This window comes from Odocoileus virginianus, chromosome 31 (genome assembly GCF_023699985.2).
Source record: "Odocoileus virginianus isolate 20LAN1187 ecotype Illinois chromosome 31, Ovbor_1.2, whole genome shotgun sequence".
Classification (NCBI taxonomy): Eukaryota; Metazoa; Chordata; class Mammalia; order Artiodactyla; family Cervidae; genus Odocoileus; species Odocoileus virginianus.
This window is the reverse complement of record NC_069704.1, coordinates 25,308,648-25,336,556: the sequence shown is the minus strand read 5'-3', so window position 1 is coordinate 25,336,556 and position 27,909 is coordinate 25,308,648. Positions and strand designations below refer to the sequence as shown.

General features: G+C 38.3%; 1 protein-coding gene across 2 annotated transcripts in view; it reads left to right on the top strand.

Annotated features, from left to right (window-relative positions):
• SPTLC1 (serine palmitoyltransferase long chain base subunit 1) overlaps positions 1-26,706 on the top strand; it is a 59,964-nt gene extending 33,258 nt beyond the window's left edge. For both annotated transcript variants that reach the window (XM_020893973.2, XM_070459420.1), the window contains 9 exons: positions 5,300-5,429; positions 9,017-9,106; positions 13,070-13,177; positions 15,376-15,471; positions 15,827-15,923; positions 17,164-17,218; positions 21,414-21,531; positions 23,619-23,692; positions 25,408-26,706. In XM_020893973.2, coding sequence (XP_020749632.1) covers positions 5,300-5,429; positions 9,017-9,106; positions 13,070-13,177; positions 15,376-15,471; positions 15,827-15,923; positions 17,164-17,218; positions 21,414-21,531; positions 23,619-23,692; positions 25,408-25,501 — 862 coding nt within the window. In that variant the 3' untranslated portion in view covers positions 25,502-26,706. The remainder of the gene's footprint in view (positions 1-5,299; positions 5,430-9,016; positions 9,107-13,069; positions 13,178-15,375; positions 15,472-15,826; positions 15,924-17,163; positions 17,219-21,413; positions 21,532-23,618; positions 23,693-25,407) is intronic.
• The last annotated feature ends 1,203 nt before the right edge of the window (positions 26,707-27,909 follow it).

Here is a 27,909-nt window from a genome sequence, read left to right as displayed (position 1 = left end):
TTCTTGCCATCTCCTGTTTAACCACTTCCAATTTGCCTTGATTCATGGACCTAATATTCCAGGTTCCTATGCAATATTGCTCTTTATAGCATCAGACCTTGCTTCTATCACCAGTCACATCTAATTCACATCCTAATGTGTTAGTGTTATGAATTTACCTCATCACTGCTATAGTTGTGTTCCATGAATTTGATGTGTTTATTTTCATTTTCATGTAGTTCCTTGTATTTTATTTTCCTTAATACTCTCTTTGACCCATAGGTTATTGTGTTGTTTAGTTTCCAAACCTTTGGAAAGTGTAAATTTGTTATTTTTGTGGCCTGTGATGTGGTCTCTCTTGGAATATGCTCCATAGTCACTTTAAAAAAGAATGTTCTGGCAAATAGAAAAGCCTGTATGAGGACAACAGTGAGAACACATCACTCCATGATAGGACACATGATTAATTTCCTTCCTTATGCATTTTGGTTTTTCATATGATAGTATGCAGTGATCAAATGTTACACTGATCATTATTTGTTAAAAGTCAATGATATGCAAATTAAAACCAAAAGAAACCACAGAACATTTATTTGCCACTTCTATCTTACAGTCCACTCAGAGAGAGAGTGGTAGTTTTACATGTCAACTTCTTAAGATGTATTTCTACATATCATAGTTTCAGTGAAACAAAAATAATTTCCATATGAAATTTTACTTAACTTTTGAGGAAAATTACTTTTGACCGTCATCATTAAATGTGCTGTGCTATGCTTAGCTGCTCAGTCGTGTCTGACTCTTTGGAACCCCGTGAACTGTAGCCTGCCAGTCTCCTCTGTCCATGTGGGTTCTCCAGGCAAGAATACTGGAGTGGGTTGCCACGCTCTCTTCCAGGGGATCTTTCCAACCCAGGGATTGAACCCAGGTCTTCTGCATCACAGGTGGATTCTTTACCATCTGAGTTCCCAGGAAAGCTTTGTCATTAAATAGGAAAACAATATTCTGCTGAATGGAGTGTTCTGTAAATGACAATTAAATCTTCCTGATTGGTGTTATTGAGTTCTTCTGTATCCTTGCTGATTTTCTGTTTGGAAGTTCTATCAGACTACTACTACTACAGTTCTATCAAACTGTTGCTATGGTTTGTCTATTTCTTCTTTCACTTTTATCAGTTTTTGTTTCTTAACCTTTTGTAAGCTCTGTTATTTGGTACATATTTAGGAAAAGTTTTCTTGACTAATTAATCCTTTTTATTATTATATAATGGCTCAACAGTTAGTTAGAACTGGACATGGAACAACAAACTGGTTCCAAATAGGGAAAGGTGTATGTCAAGGCTGTATATTGTCACCCTACTTATTTAACTTATAGGCAGAGTACATCATGAGAAATGCTGGGCTGGAGGAAGCCCAAGCTGGAATCAAGATTGCCAGGAGAAATATCAATAACCTCAGATATACAGATGACACCACCCTTATGGCAGACAGTGAAGAACTAAAGAGCCTCTTTATGAAAGTGAAAGAGGAGAGTGAAAAGTTGGTTTAAAACTCAGCATTCAGAAAACTAAGATCATGGCATCCGGTCCCATCACCTCATGACAAATAGTTGGGGAGACAGTAGAAACAGTGACAGACTTTATTTTGGGGGGTTCCAAAATTTCACTGCAGATGGTGACTGCAGCCATGAAATTAAAAGACACTCCTTGGAAGAAAAGTTATGACCAACCTAGACAGCATATTAGAAAGCAGAGACATTGCTTTGTCAACACAGGTCCGTCTAGTCAAAGCTATGGTTTTTTCAGTGGTCATGTATTGATGTGAGAGTTGGACTATAAAGAAAGCTAGCACTGAAGAATTGATGCTTTTGAACTGTGGTGTTGGAGAAGACTCTTGAGAGTCCTTTGGACTGTAAGGAGATCCAACCAGTGCATCCTAAAGGAGATCAGTCCTGGGTGTTCATTGGAAGAACTGATGCTAAGACCCTGATGCTGGGAAAGATTGAAGGCAGGAGGAGAAGGGGAGGACAGAGGATGAAATGGTTGGATGGCATCACCGACTCAGTAAACATGAATTTGAGTAAACTCTGGGAGTTGATGATAGAGAGGGAGGCCTGGTGTGCTGCAGTCCATGGGGTCACAGAGAATTGGACACGACTAAGCAACTGAACTAAACTGAATACCTTTCTCTGTCTCTGATAATTTTTTTTGTTCCAGAGTCATCTTTATCAGTTAATAACACAGGCACTCTGCTTTCCCTTTTGAATGTTTGTGTGGTAGATTTATTGTATGTAATAGATACGTTCACTGCCTGTATTATTGTACATAACATACATACATATTCCCTTACTACCTACCTATCTCATTACATCTGAAGGCAATTTCTCTTATAGGCAGTATGTTTAATCCTCTCTGCCAGTCTCTGTCTTTAAATTGTATATTTAAGCCATTTACACTTAATGTAATCATTGGTATATGACAACTTGTTGTTTGATTGCTAAGTTGTGTCAACTCTGCAGCCCCATGGACTGCAGCATGCCTAGCTTCCGTGTCCTTCCCTGTCTCATGGAGTTTGCTCAGATTAATGTCCATTGAATTGGTAATGCTATCTAACTATCTGAGAGCTTAGATCTGCCAATTTTTATTTTTCATTTCTTACTTTTTCCTGCCTTCCTCAGGGTTAATTGAATGTCCTTGGGAGTTCCATTTTTATTTATCTTGTTTATATAATACAATCACTTATATCTTTTTTTTATAATACGGTTGTTTTAAGTATTTCTCGTATACACCTTGAGAACCACAGATAGTGTTATAATTTTTACTTTAACCATCCAAAAATAATTTTGAAAACTCATGAGAAGAAAAGCCTACTGTGTTTGTTCATACTTTTTACTTTGTCCTTTCTTCCTTCATCAGAATGTACAATTCTTTTATTTTATTTATTTATTATTTCTGTGCGGAGAGCTTTCCTTAGCCATTCATTTACGGAAGGTCCTCTTGAGAAAAATTTTCATAGTTTTTTTCAACTGAGAATATCATCTTCTCTTCATTACTAAAGAATATTTTTGCTAGTTTTGGATTCTTGGTTGCGTCTTTTCTTTAAGCATTTGAAATACATTGTGACACTTTTTTCTCGTGTTCATGGTTTATGATGAGAAATGTACTGTTATTCAAATTTTTTTCCTCATATGTAAGATGTCATTTTTTGCGTGCTGTTTTTAAGAATTTTTTCTTTGTCACTAGTTTTCAGAAATTTGACTAAAATTGTATTGGCATTTATATGTTTGGTTTCACCTGCAAGAATTTCACTCAGCTTCTTTAATCTGTTGGTTTAAGCCTCTTGCCAACGTTGAGATTTTTTTAGCTATTATTTATTTAAGTACTTATTTGGTTCTCTTCTTTGGAACTCCACAGATTTGAATGTTGCATATTTTATTGTAGTCTCACAGGTCCCTGAGACACTGTTCTTTTCTTTCTAGTCTGTTTTCTCTTTGCTATCTACATTGACTTGATTTCTACTGTTCTTTTTAGCTCTCTGATTTTGAGCTCATCCACTATGCTTTTTCTCTTGACTATTTTGTTTTTCAATTCTAACATCTCCACAGGATTCTTTATTTCTTGCCTCTCTCTGATGAGACTTCCTGTTTCTTCATTTGTTTCAAGCATGTTGGTATTTACTCATTGAAGCATTTTCCTTGTGACTGCTCTGAAGTCATTGGCAGATAATCCTGGCAGCTTTGTCATCTCAGTACCTACATTAGTTGACTTTTTTTTCCCATTTGATGTTTTTTGGTTCTTGGTGTGACAGGTAAAACCTGAACAGTTTCATATTATGCTTTATTTAAATGTTCTAATTGTTTCTCTGACAGTCTTTCAACAGGAGCAGGGGGCACTGCTGCCTCATTACTGGGTCTCCACCAGGCCTCCGTTGACACTGACATGGGTTATTTTCATTTCTGCTGGTTGTTGACTAGAGTCCTCCTCCTCTCTGAGCCGCCCTTGACACACCCTAAGCACAGAGGGGAGAGAGCCTCTCAGGCAGGAGGGTGGGAAGTTGGGTCTCTCCACATGGTCTTCACAGTGGGAGCCACTCGTTACTGTCCAGTAGGGATACATACACGTCCTGGTTGTCTTCTCTGACAACTCCCTTGAGGATGTTGGGGAGCCTTGTTATGGCCTTGCAAGGGCTAGAGTCTAGGTCCCCCCTGAGCCTTTGCTGATGTGGAGGGGACAGGCCCAGGTTGTTCTTGATTTGGCTGCAATAGAGACATTACTGGGCCTCCCTGGTGGCTTAGAAGGTAAAGAATCCACCTGCAGTGTAGGTGACCTGGGTTCGATTCCTGGTTTGGGAAGATCCCCTGGAGGAGGGCATGGCAACCTACTCCAGTATTCTTGCCTGAAGAATCCCTACAGGCAGAGGAGCTTGGCGGGCTGCAGTTCACGGGGTTGCAAAGAGTCGGACATAACTGAGTGACTAAAAACACACACAGAGACGTTATCATTTGCTGAGCTGCCCTCTTTCCTGTCCTTTTGGCAACAGAGAGCAGACTTTTGTCAGACCTTTTTTGTCTATGTGTGTTGGTATTTCCAGTTTGCCTGCTGCATCAGTTCCAAATCAGGAAAATCCAGGAACTTGTTTCGTGTCATTTCTTACATCCCTTGCTTGTCTGCTTTTTCTTATTTTTCAGTATTTTCTAATATTTGTTTTATGCACAATGTCCAGGATTTTTGGTTTTACCCAGTGAGAAAAATAGGAAAAATTAATAATGCCTTTCTCCCCAGAAGTAGAAGTCTTGTTTGAGCTTTTAAATGATACACTTAATTTAAAAAATACATTCCACCCTTTCACCACAAATAACTCAGTTTTGGAGATCGTACTGAAGTTTAATCTACATGACTCAGCATTCTCCTCTGGGTTATGTAGAGTCGACAGTCCAGTATTCATTTTCATGGAGTAATGGCCAGTCAAATCAGAGATGTTATTGATGATAAGATACATCAGTGTTTCATTTAGTTTTCAGAATGACAAAATTACTGTGAATAAATTAATATGCCATCCATACAGTAAGATGCATGCTGATTTTTCAAAGGTCAAAATATGGCAAGAGTGTGCTTCTTGGAACAGAATCAGTATGGTAGTTAGGTGGAAAGACGTGCAGAGTGAAGTGCAACAATGATGTATTAATGTTCAAACATATTTTATCTATTTACCCTGTTCAGTTTAACAAGTGGATGTTGGTCAACTTGGAAAAGCAAGCATTCCTTTTCTGAGAATGTTGACAAGACCCTTTAAACCCCAGTCTGGTGGATCTGTCTTTCTTGCAGAGATAAAGCTGCCTGCTTTGCTATTCAGAAGGGATTACAGGCATCACGTAGTGACATTAAGCTATTTAACCATAATGATATGGATGACCTGGAGCGACTACTAAAAGAACAAGAGATAGAAGATCAAAAGGTATGATTCTTTTGAAGAAAATTATACAGTTCTTTAGTGCTTTCTAACCAGCTAAATTATAAATGAAATGGTAATTTGTCATGAAAACTTGCCTGTGGATCACATTTGGGTATTAAATAAGGGTGTTCTTGCTTATTAAATGTACCTCAGGTTAGAAAGCCAAGTCTGATAGTAATTGCCTCATCATTGTCATCATTATATGTGGCAAATTTGGAAGAAGGGTATCTAGGCAGCTTTCTAAAAAGAGAAAAAGAAAAACTGCATGCACTTTTGGAGATGGAGGGATATATATTCTCAACTCTATGGAAATAACACCAGAATTCATTATTGTGTTAACAGGGTATACCTAGTGAATTTAAAATAGGCTTATTCATATCAGAATAAATCATGTATCAGTTCAATGGAAAAAACAGTCGCAGCGTATCTTGATTTATGAATTTATGTGAGACTCTTCTGACCCCAGCCTCATCCCAGAGCTCTGAGTGACTGCTTCCTATGGGAAGCAACTGCCTCCAGCATGGTTTCCTTCCCTCCTGCAGCCTGTTTACAGTTCTCAAGCACCTGCCTAGCTCCTTCAGGCAGGGAGGGAGTTGGGGGAGTGGAGCTTGCTCCTTGTCGTTCTGATAAAGGGAGAAATAGAGGAACTGTGTTCAAAGCATCACTGTTAGAATTAGCATTTATGGCCCTGACAACAGGGATGGAAAAGGTAGTTCTGGTTTGTGGTTCTGCAGAAGGAACCACTGTATGTAGATGTACTAGTAACCCGGTCACAAGATCCTTGGTCTGAAACACCACTTTCAAGTGGACTTTTCCGCTGCAACTCATCCATTGCTAGAGTAACTGATAAAGATGCTCATCACATTCTTAATTTTGTGTTAATTCCCATTTTTCTAGATACTTGTTTTATTTCTTTTGGATTCAGTTGTCTTTGTTTAGTTGATAGCCTAGGAGCAGCACTACATGATCATACACATTCTTGTGATGAATATGCGTAGACTCTGCTATTCTGTGATAGATGTGTTATAAGCTGTGTTTTATAATTACACAATTTAGAAAACTCTATAGATGTTAGGGAACATTGTTCCCCTTTATTCTGATTCAGTAATAGAATGCTACCGTATTGAAGAACACCGCCATAGAAAGTATGACTGATGAACTGGTCTGCTCTAGAGTTATTTTGCCAAGTTAACATTGTACAAATTTGGAAGACAACATATTCAAGTTTTGTGTATATGTATTTTATAAGATTTACAATCTGTGGAACTTTCAAAAAATGAATAACCAGGAAGTATCTTCAAATTTATTTCCATTTTATAGTTTTTACCTTTTTACTAGTTAATTTATACCATATTTTCCTGCCAAGAGTAAGCTTTCTAAATTACATTTTGATTTTTAGAAATCTTTTTAAGTTTTATTTTCATATTTAAATTTTTATATATTTCCTACTTAGATGCTTGTTTTTACTTTGAAAGTGAGTTAAAGTATTGCAGTTTAGTCTGGATTTGGATCAAACTTTTTTTGTCAAAAATTTCCCAACTATTGGGGTTCATACATTTTTTTCATTACTTTTAGAGTTCTCTTATCCCATATTAATCCTTCTTTAAGGAAAAAAAAAGGTAGATTAAAAACAGCAGTTCACAGAAATACAAACAACTAAGCAAATAAAAAACAGTCTGACCTCACTAACAATTAAAGAAATAAGGGTGAAAGTTTTTGCCTGTCCAGTTAGGGAAAACTTTTATGGTAATAATCAGTGCCACATTGATGTGTGTGATGATACAAAGAGTTCTCCTATAGCTCTGATGAGAGTTTCAGTTGTTACAGCGTTTCTAGAGGATAAATGGGCGCATATATTCCAGGATTCTTAAATACCTGTATCCTCTGGAGTTCTGTCTTTAGAAGGTAAGATAATCAGAAATGGTGTCAAAGATCAACCGATATTCACAATGTGAACTGGAAAAACCAAATGAGGGAAACAAAGTAAATCCAACACTGTGGGAATAATTAAGTATCTGTGGTGTATCTATAAGGTGAAATAGTAAATCTCCATTAAAATCATGGTTTAAATAGTATTAAATAGTGTAAAAATGTTCACAAATAATATTTTTAAAACTCACATCCTAAGACTATTGGAGCAAAATCCTGACTTAAACAAGGTAAGTTAATCAGTGTGTGGTGTGATGAACTCATTTGTTAAATTCTTTTTTGTACTTTTCCATTTCCCAAGAATATTACAGGAATAAAATATTCCTTCATTGATTATTTTAAGATCATAAGAAAGATACTTCATTCTTAAAAGGCAAGGAGAAGCAGGATGCCCCCATGTCCTCACCTGTGACCTCCCAGGAGACCCACAGACTTCATGTTTGAGTTAATGGCGGAGTGAAGATGACCAAGAAAACTCAATGAATGATATAAACTTTTGCGTACTTCAGTAGACACTTTTTTGAACATTACAGCTGTGGGTTCTACAATATACCTTAAAGAACAGCTCTGATATTTGAATTTCTAGTTGTTCATTAGAAGCTTGGAAGCAAGAAGCCTTTGAGTAGAAAGGTGATGGCAAACTCTGTCTATGAAATTTTTTCAGTGCTGCTGCTAAGTCGCTTCAGTCGAGTCTGACTCTATGTGACCCCATAGACGGCAGCCCACCAGGCTCCCCCATCCCTGGGATTCTCCAGGCAAGAACACTGGAGTGGGTTGCCATTTCCTTCAGTGCAGCATACCTGAAACATCAACAGATTCAGCAGTGGGAGTGGTTTATTAGTGACTTGATGTCAGTGGGGTGTGGAAAGGCATGTGTTATTTGAAAAAGTCCCTCCACTACACCACCTTTGAACATCACTGGATGAAGCCATAGTCAGTTTTACTTGACTCAATTTTGAGGAATAAGGAAGGTAGAGGTTTCATTTGTTTTTTGGTTGACAAGGGAGATCAAGGTTTGTCCGTTTTTTAGCTTTTTATTATTAAAAGATCTGGCACATTTAGAGGAAATAGTAGTATAGTGAAGCCCCCTGTGCCCTTCTCTCAGCTCTGTTTTCAAAATTCTGTCATTCTTGTGTCATCTGAACCTTCACCTGACTCCCCACCCCATCTCTGAAGATGATGATGATTGTCATCATCATTATAGTTCTTATTTTAGGTAAAATTTACAGACACTGAAATACATAAATCCTAGTGATCCAATTTTGACCAGTGGTTATACCCATGTAGCCCAGGTGTCCTGACCCTGCTATCATGACATAAAACATCCACTTCTCCCCCAGAAGATTCCCTTGGGTTCCTTTCCAGTCATGCTGGGCTTGGAGGGTGGTATTTTTGTTTAATATTCTCAGATTCTAAACAGTCTGTATTTGTGGGTGAGGCCTCCTCATTGGCTATGTGACCTGAAAACATACCTGGGAGAAGAAAGCACTGTTTCTCATCTCATAGTAACAGGATCTCAAAAAAGCTTGAAATTAATTTAGTCAGTTTATTTATCTTGGTGAATAAATCTTGTAGGGTGAAAGTGCTAAAAAGCATCTAACAAATTTTTGTATTTGGAGTTACTAAAGTTTAAAATGTCCGTTTTTTTTTTTCTTTTAAAGAATCCTCGCAAGGCTCGTGTAACTCGACGTTTCATTATAGTTGAAGGATTGTATATGAATACTGGAACTGTTTGCCCTCTTCCAGAATTGGTGAGCAGCTATGTTTATTAATTATTTGAGAATTCAGACTAGTTGGCAGTTATACCTTTTGTTTATGACCACTTTTAATGTATAATGTCTACACTGCTTTGCTTAATACGTATCATAAGCACATTCTGATCATATTAGGGAAGTAGATTAACATAAATGCCAACCATGACCTTTAAAGAGTAATCACGACTGAGTTTTTTAAAATCAACTTTATTGAAGTGTAATGGATATGTAATAAAATACACTTATTTCAAATGTATGATTTGATGTGTTCTGACAGGTGTACACTACTGTATCACCAGCACCGCAGTCATGATATAGAACATTTCTGTCACTCCAGAGGATCCCTCAGGATCGCTTCTTAAATGATTAATGATGTTGAGCCTCTTTTCTTGTGTCGGCTACTTGTTGATCTTTGGAGAAATGTCTATAGAAGTCTTTTGCCGAGTTTTCAATTGGTTTGTCTTTTTTGTTAAGTTGTTTGTGTATTCTGGATACTAAACCCTTATCAGATAATGTAATTTGCAAATATTTTCTCTCATTCTGTAGATTGTCTTTCTGTTTCTTTGATGGTGGCCTATAATGCACAAAGGTCTTTAATTCTGGCATAGTCCAATATATCTAACTTTCTGTTCTTACTTGTCTTTGTATATTCTGTGAGAGAGGGGTTCAACTTCATTCTTTTGGATGTGATTATCTGTTTGTCCCTCTACCATTTGTTGAAGAAACTATTATTTTCCCATTGAATGGTCTTGGCACCCTTGTTCAAAATCATCTGACTATAAATATATAGGTTCCTTTCTGGACTCTCAGTTCTGTTCCATTTGTCTATCTAGCCTTATGTGAGCACCATGCTTAATTGCTTAATACATGTAGATTTATGGTAAGCTTTGAAATCAAGACATGTGAGTTCTCCATTTTTGTTCTTTTTCAAAATTCTTTTGGTTATTTGGGGTACCTTGAGATTCCATTTAAATGTTAAAATCAACTTTTCCATTTCTGTAAAAAAATGCCATTGAGATTTTTTTATAGGTGTTGTATTGAATATTTAGATTGCTCTGGGAAGTATTAAGATCTTAATGATAGTAAGTCTTTTCATTGATGAACAAGGAATGTGTTTCCATTTATTTTTATTTTCTTCAATTTCTTTCATTACTGTTTGTGGTTTTTATTGTAAGGTCTTATCTCTCTTTGGTTAAATGTATCCCTAAGTATTTTATTCTTTTTGATGCTGTTATCGATGGGATTATTTTCTTAATTTCCTTTTTGAATTGTTCATTGCTACTTACAGAAATACTACTGACTCTTGTGTATTGGTCTTGTACAGCTTTTGCTGAACTTATTTATTAGCTGAAATAATATTTTTGCAGATCTCATTCTGTATTTAAGATTATGTCATCTGTGGACAGAGATAGTTTTATTTCTTCCTTTCAAATCTGGTTGTCTTCCTTTTCTTGCCTTAATGCTCTGGCTAGAACTTCCAGTACAGTGTTGACTCTAAGTGGCAGAAGTGTGTATCCTTGTCTCATTCCTAATCTTTAAGGGGAAGCTTTCAGGCCATCACCATTGAGTAGATTTTAGCTGTGGGTTTTCCATAAATGCCCTTAATCAAGTTGAGGAAGTTCCTCCTTTTTCTAATTTGTTGAGCGCTTTTCTCATACGGGATTTGGGTTTTATCAGGTGCTTTTTCTGCATCAGTTAAGTTAATCATGTAATTTTCCTTCAATCTATTAGTATAGTATGTTACACTGATTTTCCTGTAGTAAACTACTGTTGCATTTGACCATTAAAGTCTGAATCTGTGAGTCCATCAATTGAATAAGGATTTAAAATTAAGAGTTTCATATCTTATTTTTAAATTTTTCCCTATTTATTGAGGAAATCTAGATACATCCTAAATGTTAATAAAAGAGATGATTTCTTATTCTCTCCTTCCTTTTGTGTCAAAGACTGATAGGATAATGTGGGAGAAAGAGTGGGCCACAGAATACTAGAACCATATATTACAGAAATATATTAACAAAGCAGTATTCATGGGCAGATATACAGCCAATGGAAAAAATATAAAGTGTAGGAACAGTAAGTATTGAGTATGTAAAATTACAGGATACAAATTAGGGTTTGACAAAGGGATTCCTGTTTTGTTACACTTGTCTGTTTGTGTACCAGTACTATAATAATATTATTAAACATTTTCTAAAACATAGTTTTTAGAAACTATTTCATTTGATAATATCTCATATTAATGGATAGGACAGAGTCAGTGTTGAAAAAATGTAATTCTCCCCCAATTGGTTCATTCATTGTGGGGATACCTTCCCAACTTGATATTGATTAGCATGATTATGGTTAAAAAATAAATTATCAGAGACTCATGATATGAGAGTCTTATATATTTTTGTGCATTAATTCTATAGTCTCAGTGGGAAAAATCTTAGTAATTAACATTTGATTATTAAAAGTATGATTGTGGCACAAGGGAAGATTACTTGAGTCATGGAAGGATTTATGACCCAACTTCTCATGTCACATATATAAAAATCTAGTGGTTGATAATCACTATATTTTAATTCAACTGTAAAAATGATCACATACATATTGTAAAGGGGTAAATCAATTAGACATCAGAAAGAGAAAAAAAAACTGTACACTTGTGCATTTCCCAATGTATACACCCAAAAATTTATGAAATAATTAGACGAACATATAGATAAATATGCATCTAAACCTTTGATGGGAAAGGACTTTCCTACAAGCCAGAAAGCAAAGGGGAAGAAAAAAAAAAGATTAAAAAACCATACTAATGAAAACTTTTTCTGCATTAAAAAAAATGAATCTAAATTGAAGCACAGTGCCTCTGAGGGAAGAATGTATACAACATTTCCCTAGAAGTTTTAATGCATAATTAGACCAATATTTGACAGATATATTACATGTCTGTACTTATAAGGTCTAAACAGTTCCTTTTTTAAAAATTGGCATTGTGCTGTCTGTATTATTTGAGTTAAATTGAATCATTTTAGAGCATCCAAATTTCGTTATTTTCATTATTCATGGCAGTTCTGATCTATGAAGCGCGTGTGTGTGTTAGTCTATCAGTCATTTGCAACCTCATGAACTGTAGCTAGCCGGGCTTCTCTGTCTGTGGAATACTCTAGGCAAGAATACTGGAGTGGGTTGCCATTGCCTTTTCCAGGGAATCTTCCCAACCCAGGAATCAAACCCGGGTCTCCTGCGTCACAGGCAGATTCTTTACTCTCTGAGCCACCAGGGAAGCCTGTGGGTGTGTTTACTTTGCTGCTAATACCGAGTTATCGAATACTAAACTTTTGCTCCTAGGACAAATACAAAGTTAGTTTTCTGCAGACCTCTCATCACAGTGTTTTCATCCATGGCTCAGTACATAACCTTGTTTTATATGTGTTTGTGTTAAAAGATACCTTATTTAATATATATTGTTGATCTATTCACATTGAACTCATGGCCAGTAGTACTATAACTCTGGCCTGAATGATGCTTATGTAAGACACATTTTTTTTTTCATAAGGCACATCATAGCCTTCTTGCACTTAGGAACACTAGATAAGACTTCAGCACTGTGCTCGGGGTCCATTTTAAATAAAATCACCAACAAAAAGCACAAAATGTGAAAAATGTGGTAGTTAACAGGACGTGAAGAGGACACTTATTCACCGTATGAGCTGAAGCCTGTTTGCTCGGCTGGAAAGTGTGTTCCAGGTGACTCACAGTTTTCACCACTCTGCAAGTGTGCCTTAAGTATTAATTTGGGGTCACAAGTTTTAGCTAGTTGGCAGTTTCACAAATATGAATGCACCAGTACTGAGGATCAACTGTATGTTTTTTTCCTTTCCTTTTTATTTTAGGTTTAATTTTGTTCTTACCCATATGTTCTGTGCACTGCTAATCATCAGTATTTTAAAGTTGTGTTTATTTACCACATAGGTTAAGTTAAAATATAAATATAAAGCAAGAATCTTTCTGGAGGAAAGCCTTTCATTTGGAGTCCTGGGGGAGCATGGCCGAGGAGTCACGGAACACTTTGGAATCAATGTAAGCTCTCCTTTTTTGGAACATTCCCTCACATAGTAACCATGCAGTTCCATCCTGCTGGGCAGGTTTCATGGATAGAAGACAGCGCTCCTCATCAGCGTGCACGTGCAGCACTTTTTCACTGGGTCCGTGGAGGACAGCTCAGCCACGCCAGAGGCCCCATCTTCCCTTGAAATCTGTGAACTCAGAGTGGCTAATCCCAGAATGGTGTTCTGTTTACAAGGTGGCATTTGATCCCAGCCTTCAGTATCTCTTCTCTAGAAACAGTTAAATTTACCTTCTTTTTTCCTTAAAATCAATAAGAATTCCTCAAGTTGTCCTTAGAAAATATTTATTATAGCAGTGAAAAGATGTCCTTTCTAATATTTAAAATTGTATATTCTGTGTAATATGTATGTATGGGGATGGTTTTTATATGTACAATATCAGAAACACTACCAACATGGGATTCACAGAAAAGCCCCACAAGGTCCCAGACAACTGGAGTATGTCATGTTTTTCTTTTGCTGAAGGAAAATAAGCTTCATGTAGCCCCACCCTTGGTGGTGTGAGCACCTAGATCTTCAGGAAGGAGAAGCAGCGTGGGCCCATCTACACAACCTGTCACCACTCACCACTGCATAGCCTGCCCTTGCCCACCGCTGTGTAATCTGTCCTCGCTCACCGCTGCTGTAGCGTGTCTTCACTCGCCACTGCCATGGCCTGTCCTTGCCCTCCACTGTGTGGTCCAGTTAAAGAAGCTTTTCTCCAAATCTTGTGTATAAAAATTTTCACAACTTGTGTTAAAAAGTTGAACTTATGAAACATAAAATCACCTTCAATTATATTTGCATCCCTCTACCTATACAGAACTAGAGAAAAATGTAAAGCAGAATGAATACCACAGAAAGTTGACTGAAGCATGTTCCTCAGAGACAGACTGACATTTGGCAACTAAATGCCCTAAAGAATTTAAGAAAAATGGAAATGTCATTCAAGTAAAATTTAGACCAGAGCAGCTTTTAAGACATGAAGGTTTTAAAGAAGATGAAAGCACCATCTAACTTCACTGTTGTGGTTTTCTGACTGCTTTAGCAATTGTCTCAGAGATACTGTTTATAAGAGTGTGAGTAAAAGGACAGCATGTATGGACTTTATTTGGATCCTGATTCATACAAATACTATGGAGAACAAGGTCTGTGAAACAGAGATACTTGAATCCTCAATGTTTGACATTAAGAAATTTTTCATTTTTTAATTTGATAATGTTTCTGAAAGAGTGCATATCTTTGAGAAAAGCTCACTGAAATATTTATGGATGAAAACAAGTCCGAAATTTGCTCCAAAGAAATGAAGAGGGCAGTAGGGGGCTGTTCATAGAACAGGTTTGTCCATAAGTTGATAATTATGGAATCTGGTGGTAATTCTGTATACTTTCATATATGTTTGAAATTTTACATAAGGAAAGGATAAAGAAGAATAAGAGGGCGCAGGTTTCCTTGTTGGATCTGTGGAACACTTAGAATAGCACCATATGTGATCTGACCAGTTGTTAGGACCACCAGTGAGTAGTTACTGAATGGCTGTCGTACACAGGATGGACTTGGTGCTGGGGGCTGGAGCAGAACATGAGGACCCAAGGAGTGCTGAGCAGTTGAACAGGTGGTGGGTATTCAGGAGTCCACTGGGCACATTAGGTTTATCCATGCCCAAATTGGTTCATTTATTCAAAGAACCTGTTGTCTTCCTGTTTGAATACATTGATTTCGTTTTAGGAAAGGTGGAAAAGATGAATGTAGTACACATTGCAAAAATGCTCAAAAGATTCCTCTTTGTTTCTGTCGAGCACCTTCTATGGAGAAGGCCAGCTGAGACCACTGTTTTAGCAAGGACTGATTTTTTCTTGTGCCTCTGAATACGTTTAGTATCAAACAGCTTTAGATTTCATCTTTTATCCTCTGAGTAAATTGTCAGTGCATGACAAAATGGCAGAAAAGCATATATAAAATGAGACACTTTCAGAGTTGGGTTGTGAAGCAACAAGTCCTTTTAACAATTGATTTTGTATGACTTATCCTTTATTTTCACAGAGGTAGTTTGAATCCAGATGTTGACATCATCACTGCTGAAATTTTGTCTCTAAGCTTGAATTGGCCTTTTTTTTTTTTTCCTTTTCTTTAAATTGAGAAGTAACTCCCACTGTCCCTCTTTTCTGGCAGATTGATGATATTGATCTTATCAGTGCCAACATGGAGAATTCACTTGCTTCTATTGGGGGTTTCTGCTGCGGCAGGTCTTTCGTGATTGACCATCAGGTGGGTTCTTTTTAAAAACAAAGAGCAAAAACTGAAACTTTCTGCTCCATTTGAATCACCCAGACATGTAACTGTTTTTACAAAATTTCATTCTTAGTTTATCGTACAGTTTTTATTTAGAGATAGATTTCTTAAAGAATCACTCAAAATATTTACATTTAGAAATTGTTTCCCTTTTTAAAAAGTTTTGTTTTTGTTGCATGATAACGTCTGCACATGCCTGGGTTGTACCACCGTAGCTGTTGTACACACTATTTGGTAGGTGGTACGGAGACTCAGTGCCTTTAGAGTTTTTAGCCTCTCTGTCTCCCCCACCCCCCACCAAATGTATGCTTTGTAACTTGTTTCTTTTCAGCGACTTTCTGGCCAGGGATACTGCTTTTCAGCTTCCTTACCTCCCCTGTTAGCTGCTGCTGCGATTGAGGCTCTCAACATCATGGAAGAGAATCCAGGTATAACCTTTAATCCCAGGAAATCAAAGATAGCACAGGTTATGTTAGCCATGCTCCTGGTTTGCTTTTTTGAGAAATTGGTTGGAGGGAATTATTTCCTAGACAAAGCTTTGGCTCAGAATTAGATTATCTGGCAACCTATGGGAAGAATGGTGGTGAAGAAGTTGTCCCTGCCCCAGGGTTTTGGTATAGAACGTCTCTCGTTTCTGGAGATAAAGCCAGAGCCACAGCAGAGCTGGCTCCTTTGGTGGGCAAAGATGCCGGAAACAGGAGGGTTACCTCTGAGCCAGTCACTGTTTAGGTTATTTACTTACTTACTTATTTATTTGAGAAATTTGCTGAAGTATGCTAATTTTTGATACATATAATTTTATAGCTATTGTCTGGTTTTCCCCTTCAGCCTTTGAACCATAGTTGGTACCAAAGTCCAACTGGTTTACCAACCACTAAAGCTTGCTTAATGGGCAGGTGACTCAATTTAAAATGTGATTCTAGGTTGTGATAACACCTCACTAAGGGATAAAGCACAAATGCAAGAGCAGGCCTGGGTTTTGTAAAGTTTAAATTTTCTAAATTTCTAAAGTTTCAGCGTTGATTTTTTAATTCAGAGAATCAGAAAAGTGAATGTTTCTCTGTGCATATTCATATACTTGCTTGTCAGATAGCCCACCACTCTCATCTCCTCAGATATTTCAGCTTGTGAAATTTCCTTAAAAGAAAGCAAAAGTATCAAGAAAGAGATCATAAACATTAACACAGTATCTGTGTTTTCCCAAATTCTTTAGGGTCCAGAAATCAGATTTGTACCCTTTTATTCTTAGCCAGATAATTTATAGAACCTTGGTAAGAAAAGAGCCATTGTTTTGTTGTTGAAAACCTCCCAGATTTTGCTGAAAGTGGGGTGAGAAGGTGCCATCTAGATGTGCCAGAGATGAAAGTTGGGGACCTTCAGAGAAGTTACCGGCTGTCTGTGTCATTAGTAGGCAGAAGGATTTGCAGCGATTGAAATTGATGAACTGGGGACTTCCTTGGTGTCCAGTGGTTAAGACTCTGTGCTGTCACTGCAGGGGCATGATTTCGATCCCTGGTTGGGGAATTAATATCCTGCATGCCACACAGCATGGCCAAAAGTAAAATTAATTAATTAAAATAAATTGATGAACTGGGTCTTTAAAAACATTTTTAGATTAGTAATAGCAAATTTTCCAAATGTACTACCAAATGTATTTGTTTCATTCAGGTATTTTTGCTGTGTTGAAGGAAAAGTGCAAACGAATTCATAAAGCTTTACAAGGGTGAGTTTTATATCTTTTCAACCAACTCAAAGTTTATCTTCACCACATTCAAACAACTCATGAAAATTTTTGAATGTCACCTCTTTGGTTTTGAGTGCATTTAATAGGCTGGATCAGTTTGACTAAATTGCAACCAAGAAACCAAAAACACAGTTTATTCAAATTTCTCTTTGTGTGAATCCAGAACATCCATTTTGCCATTGTTTTAAAGAATCATAGCTTTGTTTTTCTAAAAATGATAACAAGCTCGTTAGTAAAATAATTACAGCAGTACAAAAGATAAAGATGAAAAATAACAAATAACAGAACAAATGACCCTCCAAAATAACTGATAAACATTGGAGAATCTCTGCACATCTGTAGGGATAGAAGGACATAATTAGATGATGGTGGGTTCATACTGTCCATGTTACTTTTTAGAAAATTACTGTTTTATTTTAAATTACTTAAACTAGTGAAAATGAAGTGAACCTTATGTGTATTCTGTTTGTTTTTGTTTATATTAACTATACAAGAGTAGTTCTTTAAAATTCCTTGAGAATTGAGGACGGAAAAATTGAGGCTGGTGACATCCTCAGGCTCTTATAGAAAATTATCTCATCTTGCTTGTGGTATTTCTTTTTGCCTTTCCAAGGTGAAACCTGCCTTCTCAGTCATGGAAGTCCTATCCCTATTCCCAGATATGGAATCTAGAAGCTTTTCTAAAAGAAAAAGACAGTTGATAAATAAGCAGATCACAGATGTTCCAGATAATATAGGGGCAGAAATAATTAAAGTCTGGATCTGACTTTATGATCATAGCTAAAGTTCTTGCATGATTTATGGTAGAGAGATATTGTTATTATTTCCAGTTACATTGGTTTATGAAATATTAATAAACCTGCTCAGCCCAGCACCTTGGAGTCACTGCCAGTTCATAAACACATGCCTCAGATGCCCTTTATTCTGTCTAGCAGTGTTGATATGTTTAAGTCCAATCCTCCATTTTCCCAGCTCTTTCCCACTTCTCTCTAAAATCCCTCACCCTCTGTCTCACTCCACCCACTTTTAGCTGACAGCCTTGTCTCATGCTTTCACTTGGGAACTCCTTCATTTTCCCTCACAAACTTGTACACGTGCCGGTATCCAAACCAGTCTTCTCTCGTGTTATAGCCAGAGAAGTGTTCATCCATTCAGCATAGCTCTTCTTTCTTAAAACCGAGTGCCTTTGATTGTCTCCGCTCTTTTCTCTGCAGTCTCTCCCATTTTCTGAGTCATTTGATTAGCTCTGCCCCGTCTTGTCTTAAACTTTTCCTTCCCAGGACCCCACAGTCTCTTCTGGTGACTAGCCCGTGGCTCTGCTCTCTTTGTGGTCAGCCTTTTCCCCACTGTTTAGTCTTCTCCACACCCTCACCTCTCATGCACACTTGGAGCTACTGAAACCCACCTCTGCTCCTGCACGTTACCCAGCATGTGCCTGTTACTAACAGGGATGACTGTATTTTTTGATGTTAATACATCCTTGTATTCCTGAGTAAACCCCTACTTGATTATATTATATTTTTCTTCACTGTTAAAATTTTGAATTTTTACATCCATATTTGTGATTTAAATGGGCCTACAATCTTTGGTTCCAACAGCCTTATGTAACCTAGGAATCAGTGTTGTGGTAGCCTGAAATGATCGACAGTTTTTCTACTGTCTTGTATTATGGAGCTACTGTATAAGACCAGGCTTGATGATTTATTTCTTCAGAGTTGAGCAAGACTCTTCTGTCAGGCTCTCTGGAGTTGGGGCCTTTGGTTTGGGCATGTAGTCTATGATTATCTTTCCTGTGTGTGTATTATTTTTTCCTTTTATTTTCTGTTTCTGTCATTTTTTGTTTTATGATATTTTCCCAGGATTTTTGCCCAGCACATTTTTTAAGTTTGATTTTATTTTCTTTGATTGATCTTTTTTTCCCTTATTTTTCTACCTTCCTTGTTTCATTGAATTTTTATTTTATTCTTTTTTTAGCTTTTTACATTTAGCTTATTGGTTTTATTATTTTCCAGTAAATATCTTAAAGATAAACATTTTCAAAGTCAGTATTTCCAACATTCAGTTCTAAGTAATTTTTTTAATCTCTTCTAATCACAGATTTGCGTCTCTCGTCTCTGAGGCTGCATTTGGTAGAGAAAGTCAACGGTCTCTGCTAGTTTGAGTCCTTGCTGGAATCTTGAAGTCCTTAAATTCTGACAGATAGTTATTCATGCCCAGTGCTCTCCCCACAATAAGCACATGATAGACTGTGTCTGAATTGTTGATTGTTCTGTCCCTGGGACTTAACATCAGGGTGTAGGATTTCCATTTGGTAAAAAAATATGGTAGATAATAAGGTCTCCAAAAAGATTTTTTAAGTATAATAGGCTCTGAAACACAAAGTCTAAGTTTCTAAACTCGAGTTATAACTCTATCCATTGGTTTTAGTTAAACTTTAATGCATCAGTATCCAGGCAGCCAGAAAGAGGGCATTTTGTTTCATTCCTCTCCCACCAGCTTGCTCCACCCAACATGTGAAATGAGCCCATTTGATCAAATAATAACCTTGATTGGGCTTTTAGGTGCCTTGTTGTTAACAAGGAAAACCCAGGCCATTTTATTCATAGGAGATGCTATTTGAAAAGTAATATTTTCAGTTCTGTTTGAAAGTATATGACCTAAAATAATTGATACTTCTTTGTATAAGGTTTAACACATTCAAAATTCACCTAGGAAATGGGTTTTGAAAGTATATTGCTTAGTAATTAGTAAAACAACTGATCTATAAGGTTTCCCAGTATTCTAGAAGTCCTAGAGTCTAAGGTTCCATTCAAATCTGCAGCCTGGTTTATTGAGAGATCCTAGCATGATGTATTACACGTAAAGAAAGTAGACATAAATCAATGATGTTCAAGGGTGGCTTGAAAGGCAGGTGATCTCAGCCTCCCCGCCTCAGGTGCTGTTTGGCACAGGTAGTCATTCAGGAAAAGGTGGTGAGTCCTGAAACATTTGAGGAGTTGGGTATGCTGCCAGCTGCTTTTTGTGTTCATTTTAGTCTAAGGGCAAAGCACATCTTTCCAAGTAAAGCAAAGCACATCTTTCCAATGAAAGCAATCTGAAATGTTTAGCCCAGTTTCAAATAGCGTGTATTACAGTTTCTGTCCCTCGAGATAGTTCAAAAATCATACCATTCCTGACTAAGTAATATGGCCTGCAGTTCTCATAACATCTGTAATAATCATTTGAAAATACAGACTTTCGCCCCTAAAGAAATGTCTTTTTCTCCTTGAGAAAGAGCAGATTTCTGTGCTGTTAATCCTAAGAAAGAAGAAAATAATTGTAATTCAAGTAAAACATGCACACAAGAAGGCAGCTTTACAACCTGAACATTGCTGGTGGTCAAAATATAAAATTTCAATGTCAGAAGTCATTCCTGTAATTTATGAACTAAAGATGTAGAAAATAAGAAAGCAACATTATCAATTATTATAAGTTGTCCATGAAAAAAAAAAAAATAGAAAATGAAGGTGCTTTCCTAAAGTGGGTGATGAGGGAGGCCCTCAGGGAAGTGACAGTGGACCAGGACCAGGCGTGTCTGGTACTAGCAGTAGAACGGGGAAGAATCGATGAGGAGAGGAAGCTGCAAGACCAAGGCCCACGACCCGAGTGGGACCTGTGAGTGTCCCACTGAGGTGGGGGCGGTCCCAGCCAAGCTGGGTGAGGCATGTAGACCACCTGGTGGGAGGCTGGAGATGATGTATGTGTTCTCTGTGAAATGTGAACCCAGGGGGACCCTCCAGACAGGGAACCGTCTTCCCAACCGCGCTGCAGGGTGTCCTAGACTGGGAAGCACTGCCCGGAGCATGATTTTTACCTTGCTTTGTCGGATCTAGAATCCCATCACGTGATGTTTCCCATGAAAGTTCCAAGTTTCTGTTACATTCATTAATGCAGAGTTCATTAGATTATTGACATGTGAGGAGCCTGAGCTTGAGGAGGACATGGCAACCCACTCCAGTACTCTTGCCTGGAGAATCCCCATGGCAGAGGAGCCTGGCGGGCAGAGGAGCCTGGTAGTATATCACCTGTTCATGCGGTCACAAAGAGTCGAACTTGACTGAGCAACTCAGCACAAGCATAAGCACAACCTGAGCTTGGAAGGGGATTTATGCTTCTGTGTGTGTTTCCCTTTCAGCATTCCTGGACTAAAAGTAGTGGGGGAGTCTATTTCTCCAGCATTGCACCTGCAACTGGAAGAGACCACTGGGTGTCGAGAAAGAGATGTTAAACTGCTGCAGGAAATAGTAAATCAAGTGAGTATCCAGTCACTAGGTGAATACATACGTATTTGCGAATGAAAACAGACTCACTCTGCTTCCTTGTCCTGCTTGTCCTGACAGTTCCTTCCTGAGCCTCCTGCCCTGAGTCTATGCTGCCAGGCGTCAGGGTAATAGTAATGTTTCTCCACACACACTTTGTGTCATGGGATGTGGGCCTTGTCCAGGGGCCAGAGTGTCCGTTCTGATCAGACTCACCTCTGTCCTCTTCTCATTCGTGGGAACAGCTAGTCTTACTGCTACTTTGTTCCAGAGGGAGACTCAGAAGAGGGCACATGAATCAGTTGACTCCATACTCTACTTAACGTAGCTTATCTTCATAACAAACAGAAAAAGTGAGCATGTGGACAGTTCACAGATCCCTAAGTAGTATCTGTGGGCCCGACCGATACTGGCTGTCTATGGGAAATCATCTTGAGAGTCGAATGAGGAGAGAACAGGTGCTCTGGAGGAGGGAACAGAGTACTCTGTGAAAGCTGCATTTGTAAGAAGGAAGAGGCAATTCTTACAGTGTTTTTGCATCATCACAGCTTCCGTCTTAAAAGCCTTTGTTCCTTTTTGCCTTTTCTTTTCCGTATTTGAAAGAGAAAAGAGAATTATGACACCGTAGCCCTTTTTTAAGCTTTGTAGAACTGAGAGGAGGTTCTGCCAAGTTTTTGTTGAGTTGTTTGACAAAACACTGTTTTTTACAAACTGAGCTATGGTTTATAATGTTTCTTAACTAACCAGGAAGCAGAACTGGTCCAGATGTTTGCAGAAGGAGTTAACTCTTCCAAGTACACTTCCTGAATGTAGAGTTAGCAAACGTCACTGCCTGCTGTTGTTTTCCATCTTGTCCTCGCAGAGGAAAACCTGCCTTCACAGCTTATAGAGTGGCTCCTCTTCAGGCTGATAGCTGCCACAGGCTGGCTGTGATTGTTCTCTCCTTTATAGCACCTCTTGCTCTGATTGGGTTTTGTTGTTTAAATGCAATTCACCTGTAAAAGTCACCCTTTAAAATATCCTGTTGAGTGGTTTTTAGTATCTTCACAGGGTTGTGCAGGAAACAGTATCTGATTCCAAAACATTTCATCACCCCAAAGAGAAACAGTTATAAATCATTACCCTTGTCTGACTTTATGCTTTCCTTATTTTGATAGCATTAGTTAATTTTTTAAAATTGTTGACAGATAGCTAATGTATGGGAAAACTGTCCAAAAAATGGGTGCTACCAGACTTTTCTGTGCCTGGTAGCACCGTGCCCAAGTGTACCACATGGGAATCAAAGGTGTTGCTAGCATTCGAAAGTGTTAGTTGCTCAGGTGTGTCCGACTCTTTGTGACCCCGTGGACTGTGGCCCACCAGGCTCTTCTGTCCATGGTATTCTCCAAGCAAGAATACTGGAATGGGTTGCCATTTCCCTGTGAGCAATTTCTTTCTGAAGTGATTCTGCTGGCGTTATTAAATCCAGCTCTTGGTTAGCCTATAGGGCTTTGCTGGTCCTGTTTCCCCGTGTCCTAAGTCTGCTTTCCTTAAAACGGTAATCCCTAGTTACCTATGGCTGTTTGAATTAAGTCAGACTCAGAGCTGAGTGCCACACTTGCACTAGCGTGTCTCACAGTGGCTGAAAGGCACGTGCCTGGCTGGCCGTGGACGTGCAGATAAACACCTCTGTCATCGCAGGAAGCTGTAAGACGGTGTTCCTCAGGATGACTTTGTAGTTATTTTGTCTTCTGGTAGTTATAATTGGAAAAATGAATGAAAACTTCTATTGAGGGTGGCATTTCAGTGTACCTTCCTGTTTTAATGACCAGTGTCTGCAGTCTGGGCTTTCCAGGTGGCGTTAGTGATAAAGAACCCACTTGTCACTGCAGGAGGCAAGAGATGTGGTTTGGATCCCTAAGTAGAGAAGATCCCCTGGAGGAGGGCACAGCAGCCCACTTCAGGGTTCTTGTCTGGAGAATCCCGTGGACAGAGAAGCCTGGCGGGCTACAATCTGTAGGGTCGCACAGACATGACTGAAGCAAGTTTGCACCCATGCACATCTGCAGTTCAGGTCACAGGTATATTCCTTTTTCATGCAGTGCATGGACAGAGGCATCGCGTTAACTCAGGCACGCTACTTGGAGAAAGAAGAAAAGTACCTCCCTCCTCCGAGGTTAGTAGACTTTAAAATATGACCTGAGGCATCATTTTGTTTACTACTTCAAGCTGTTTTGAAATATATTATGTTTTGAAATTTTCTGAAAGATTATCATTGGATAAGGAAGAATATGTATCATTAAAAAATAGTGTATCACCTGTTGTTCTTAAACTAGATGTTTCCCTATTTTAACTGAAAATCCCTCAGAACCCTAGTGAATGAAACGTCTGTGATCCCAAGATGGAACTGGGACAGCCCAGGTTCCCATCGGCGACAACCTGCCGCCATGCTGTGGCAGCTGTTTCTGCCACAAGGACAGTCCTGCAGGGAAGGGCACAGTCTGGTTGGTGGTTTCATCTCACCTCTGGCCCAAGCACTGTGTGTGATACTTAATCTGACAAACATTTATTAAACTCCCAAGGAAAAACAAAGCATCAGTGGGGAAAATCGAGAGGTTTGAGCAGCCCTCCATGGAGAGTACCTTGACTCATGATTTAAAATCAGTCTTCATTGAATGGATAGGGAGGTGGGAGGGAGGTTCAGGATGGGGAACACATGTACACCCATGGCTGATTCATGTCAGTGTATGGCAAAATCACTACAATATTGTGAAGTAATTAGCCTCCAATTAAAATAAATTAATTAATTTTAAAAAATAAATAAAATCAGTGTTCATTGAACAAAACATCCTTATTCTGCCCTTAAGTCTTTCCAGGGTAGTCCAAGGAGGTTGGACAGAATATTGAGTGTTCGAGGTTATGACACAGGTCACAGAGGAGGAGGCTGTGGTTAATTCTAGCCTGGGAGGGACTCAGGCTTCCAAGAGCAGGTGATGCTTAAGTCAAACCAGGAAAATTGAGTGTATCAGACAAGCTGAGGTGCGCATGAGGCCTTCCAGCAGGGAATGCAGGGTTATGGAGAGCTACAGGTGCATCAGGGGAGCCCACAGCACAGGTTTGAGAGGAACCATGGAGAGGGAGCCTGGGGGAGGCTGGGAAAGACCCAGAAGAGCACATGGAGTCAGAGCACCGTGCAGACATGGAGCACAGGCTGGATTGTGGAAAACTGTTCCGGCAGCAAATGGAAAGCACCCTGAAAATCCCACCCTCTCTGTTCCAATGACACCATCCCGAGTTGTGAGCCTGTGTTTCATGAGATCAGGGGCCACCCTAATTTTGTGCCCTCAGGACTCCAAGCCCAGCCCACCTCAGCACATATGTGTCCAATGGCTGATGCAGATATCAGAGCGGGGTAAGAGGCACAGGGGTAGCATTGAGCTATCAGGCTGATGTTTCTTATCTTTAGTTTCTTGAAAACTTGAAAACCTTTGCCTTGCATCAAAATATTGTAGAACTCTCTATGACTTACTGAATAAAAATTGTGAACAACCGCAGACTCATTAATTTGAGAAATGTTGACGTCCTGCTTTGAACCTACAGTAGTAGATAGAGTTTCCTGTCGGCCCTAGCAGGGCCCCACTGCAAGGTTACCTTGACCAGATCACTAGCAGTCCAGGAGGAACAGCCACTCCTGTAAGTGGCAGTCAGTACTTGTCGTTTGCAGGACGCAGGGTCCCTGCAACAGCTCAGCCCTTCCAGGGCAGGGAGAAAGTGGCTGTGGACAGTAGGCCCTGTTCCAGTAGAAGAGCTTTATGCACAAAAACAGATGGCCACTGACCCTTTGTGTAGACTCTGATTTGACTGTCTTTTGTGTCCTTTATGGTTTCTCAGCATTAGGGTTGTGGTCACAGTGGAACAAACAGAAGAGGAGCTGGAGAAAGCTGCGTCCACGATCAGCGAGGTGGCCCAGACTGTGCTGCTTTAGTCTGGGGCCTGGTGTCCACTCAACACGCAACACTCAGGCCTCAGAATCCTGGCCGAGCGAGCAGAGGGTGCCTTGCAGTTACCCGATAAGGTGTCTCTAGACGGTGTGGATGTCAACGTGTTGTGTGACTACGAGATGGATGCTGGTGACTCTTTAAGGGAAAACATCCAAAAACCCAAAATCTAATTTTTTTTTAAAGGAAAAACTAATGATAGCATCTAACTGATACTTAAATTGTGATATTTAGTACTATTTGTCTAAGTAGTTAGACAAAATTGTCTACACCGGTAAAGCTTAGAGGCACTTCAGCATATGTGATACAAAATGTACTGAAGAGCTAATCCAACCACATTTTTTTCAGTCTTTGTCATGTGAAGCTCAGTGGTGGCTAATATATAAAGGAACACTTTTGTGTGATTATTATAAACTTTTCATTATAATATATTTGAATCCAAGAATTTTTATATACACTAAATGCTGATGTTGCACCATTTCTAACATTGAATCTTAGCATCCCTAACCAGAGAACAGTCATTGTACTTCCTAAGTGAGCAATAATTTACATCAAATACTATTTTATTTTAGTATAATTGACCTCTATATTTATTCTGTGTTGACTTCTAATCTGTTTTCTGAAGAGAGTTACTGTGATTATCCCAAAATAGAAATCATGTCCTTGATATTTTAGAATATCTTGAATGTATTCTTTTTTGTATAGTGGGTTTGCCTAGGGACATATAACCATGGGCTTTTTCTAAGCTAAAGAAAATGAGACCTTTATTTCTTTTCAGCTTAATGAATCCAGATATCTAAAAAAGATGTGAAAGCACTGAAAGTAAAATCTTTAATCCGTGCTTTAGCTATCTGTTTTTTTCTTTGGCAGACCAAGTTGGGTGATATAAATGTTTGTGATATGTGCCACAAGATAGTGCATAGATATTACATTATTATTCCATCTCTTGTTAAAGGGAAAGGAATAAAATTATATTGAAAATATCATTTTTATAGTATATGTTCATATTAACAAATGGTTCTCAACATCTTTCTAGATAACATATATTTTTTAATGTTTAGTTTCTATTTTGCTTGAGGTATTTTGTACATATATGCCTTGTGATTGCTGCTGCTTTAAAAGATAACAGTACTCTTGGGGATGAATCTGTTCTGTTTTGTTTTTTAATTAAATAAACCTATATTCCTGATAATCAGTCTATTTGCATATATAATATATTCAACAGAATGGTCTCTTAATTTTAAATTCTGCAGACCTAGAGTGGTAGTCTGTGTGTGTGATTGTGTATGTGTGTTATGGGGGTGTTTTAATTCCTTAATGCCTTTCTTCAATATATAGTATCAGAAGTTCCATTGGTTCATACTGATTTAAGCCTTGGCCCCTTATGACTACAAAAATACAAGACCTGTTCTTTTTATAAGCAGGTTAAGATTGTAACCTTTCAAAGTCAAGATGATTGCAATATCTAGATTTTTATTGCTTCTTTAAAAAAATGATTAGAAGTTCCTGGAAAAAAATGATGGAGCAGCACATATTATTTAATTTCAATCCTTGAAACACATCAACATGAACCAAAAACAAGTCTAAATTAAAGCTGTAGAGTGACCACAATCCAGTAATACACACCAAAAAAAAAAAATATATATCTATTAGAAACAAAAAAATTATATAAAACAAGTGAAAAAGAAACAATATCTCAAATCTAAAGCAGGATGCAAATTGCTGTTTTAGAGACAGTGAGAGGGTTCTGAAATGCTCTGTCAGTGGTCCTCTGTTTAGAAAGGCAGTGACTAGGTGAGCAGCATGGAAAGCTTTTGGAGCAGATTCCCACTCAGCGCTTACCCCCAGGGGAGGAAGAAGCCACACACGACTACTCCCTTTTTGTTGTCTATAGGAGACTCCAGCTCATGAAAAGTGGGACTTTTAGTCAGGTTAGGAAAAATGGACCATAGGCCTAAATATAAAGATAAAACTACAAAACTTCTAAGAGAAAGCACAGAAGGGAATCTTTCAAATCTTTGGTTAGGCAAACATAGATATAATACCAAAAGTATAAGCCATAAAAGAAAAAGGTAAATTAAGCTTCATTAATTTTTTTGTTTAATTTGCTCTTCAGAAGACAGCTTGAAAGACTTTAAGATAAGCCACGGACTGTGAGAAAATATTTGCCAGTCATATATAAGAAAAGATATGTATCCATAAAGAATGTAAAGAGCACAACTCCAAAATAAGAAATGAAAAAGTATTTTAGAATGGTGAAAGACTAGACATTCAAGAGACACATTCAAATATCTGAACTCATGAAAACATTTGGTCTGATTCGTCATCAGAGGAATGCAAATTACAACTATGAGATACCTTTACACGCTCACTAGAATGACTATAATAAAAAAGA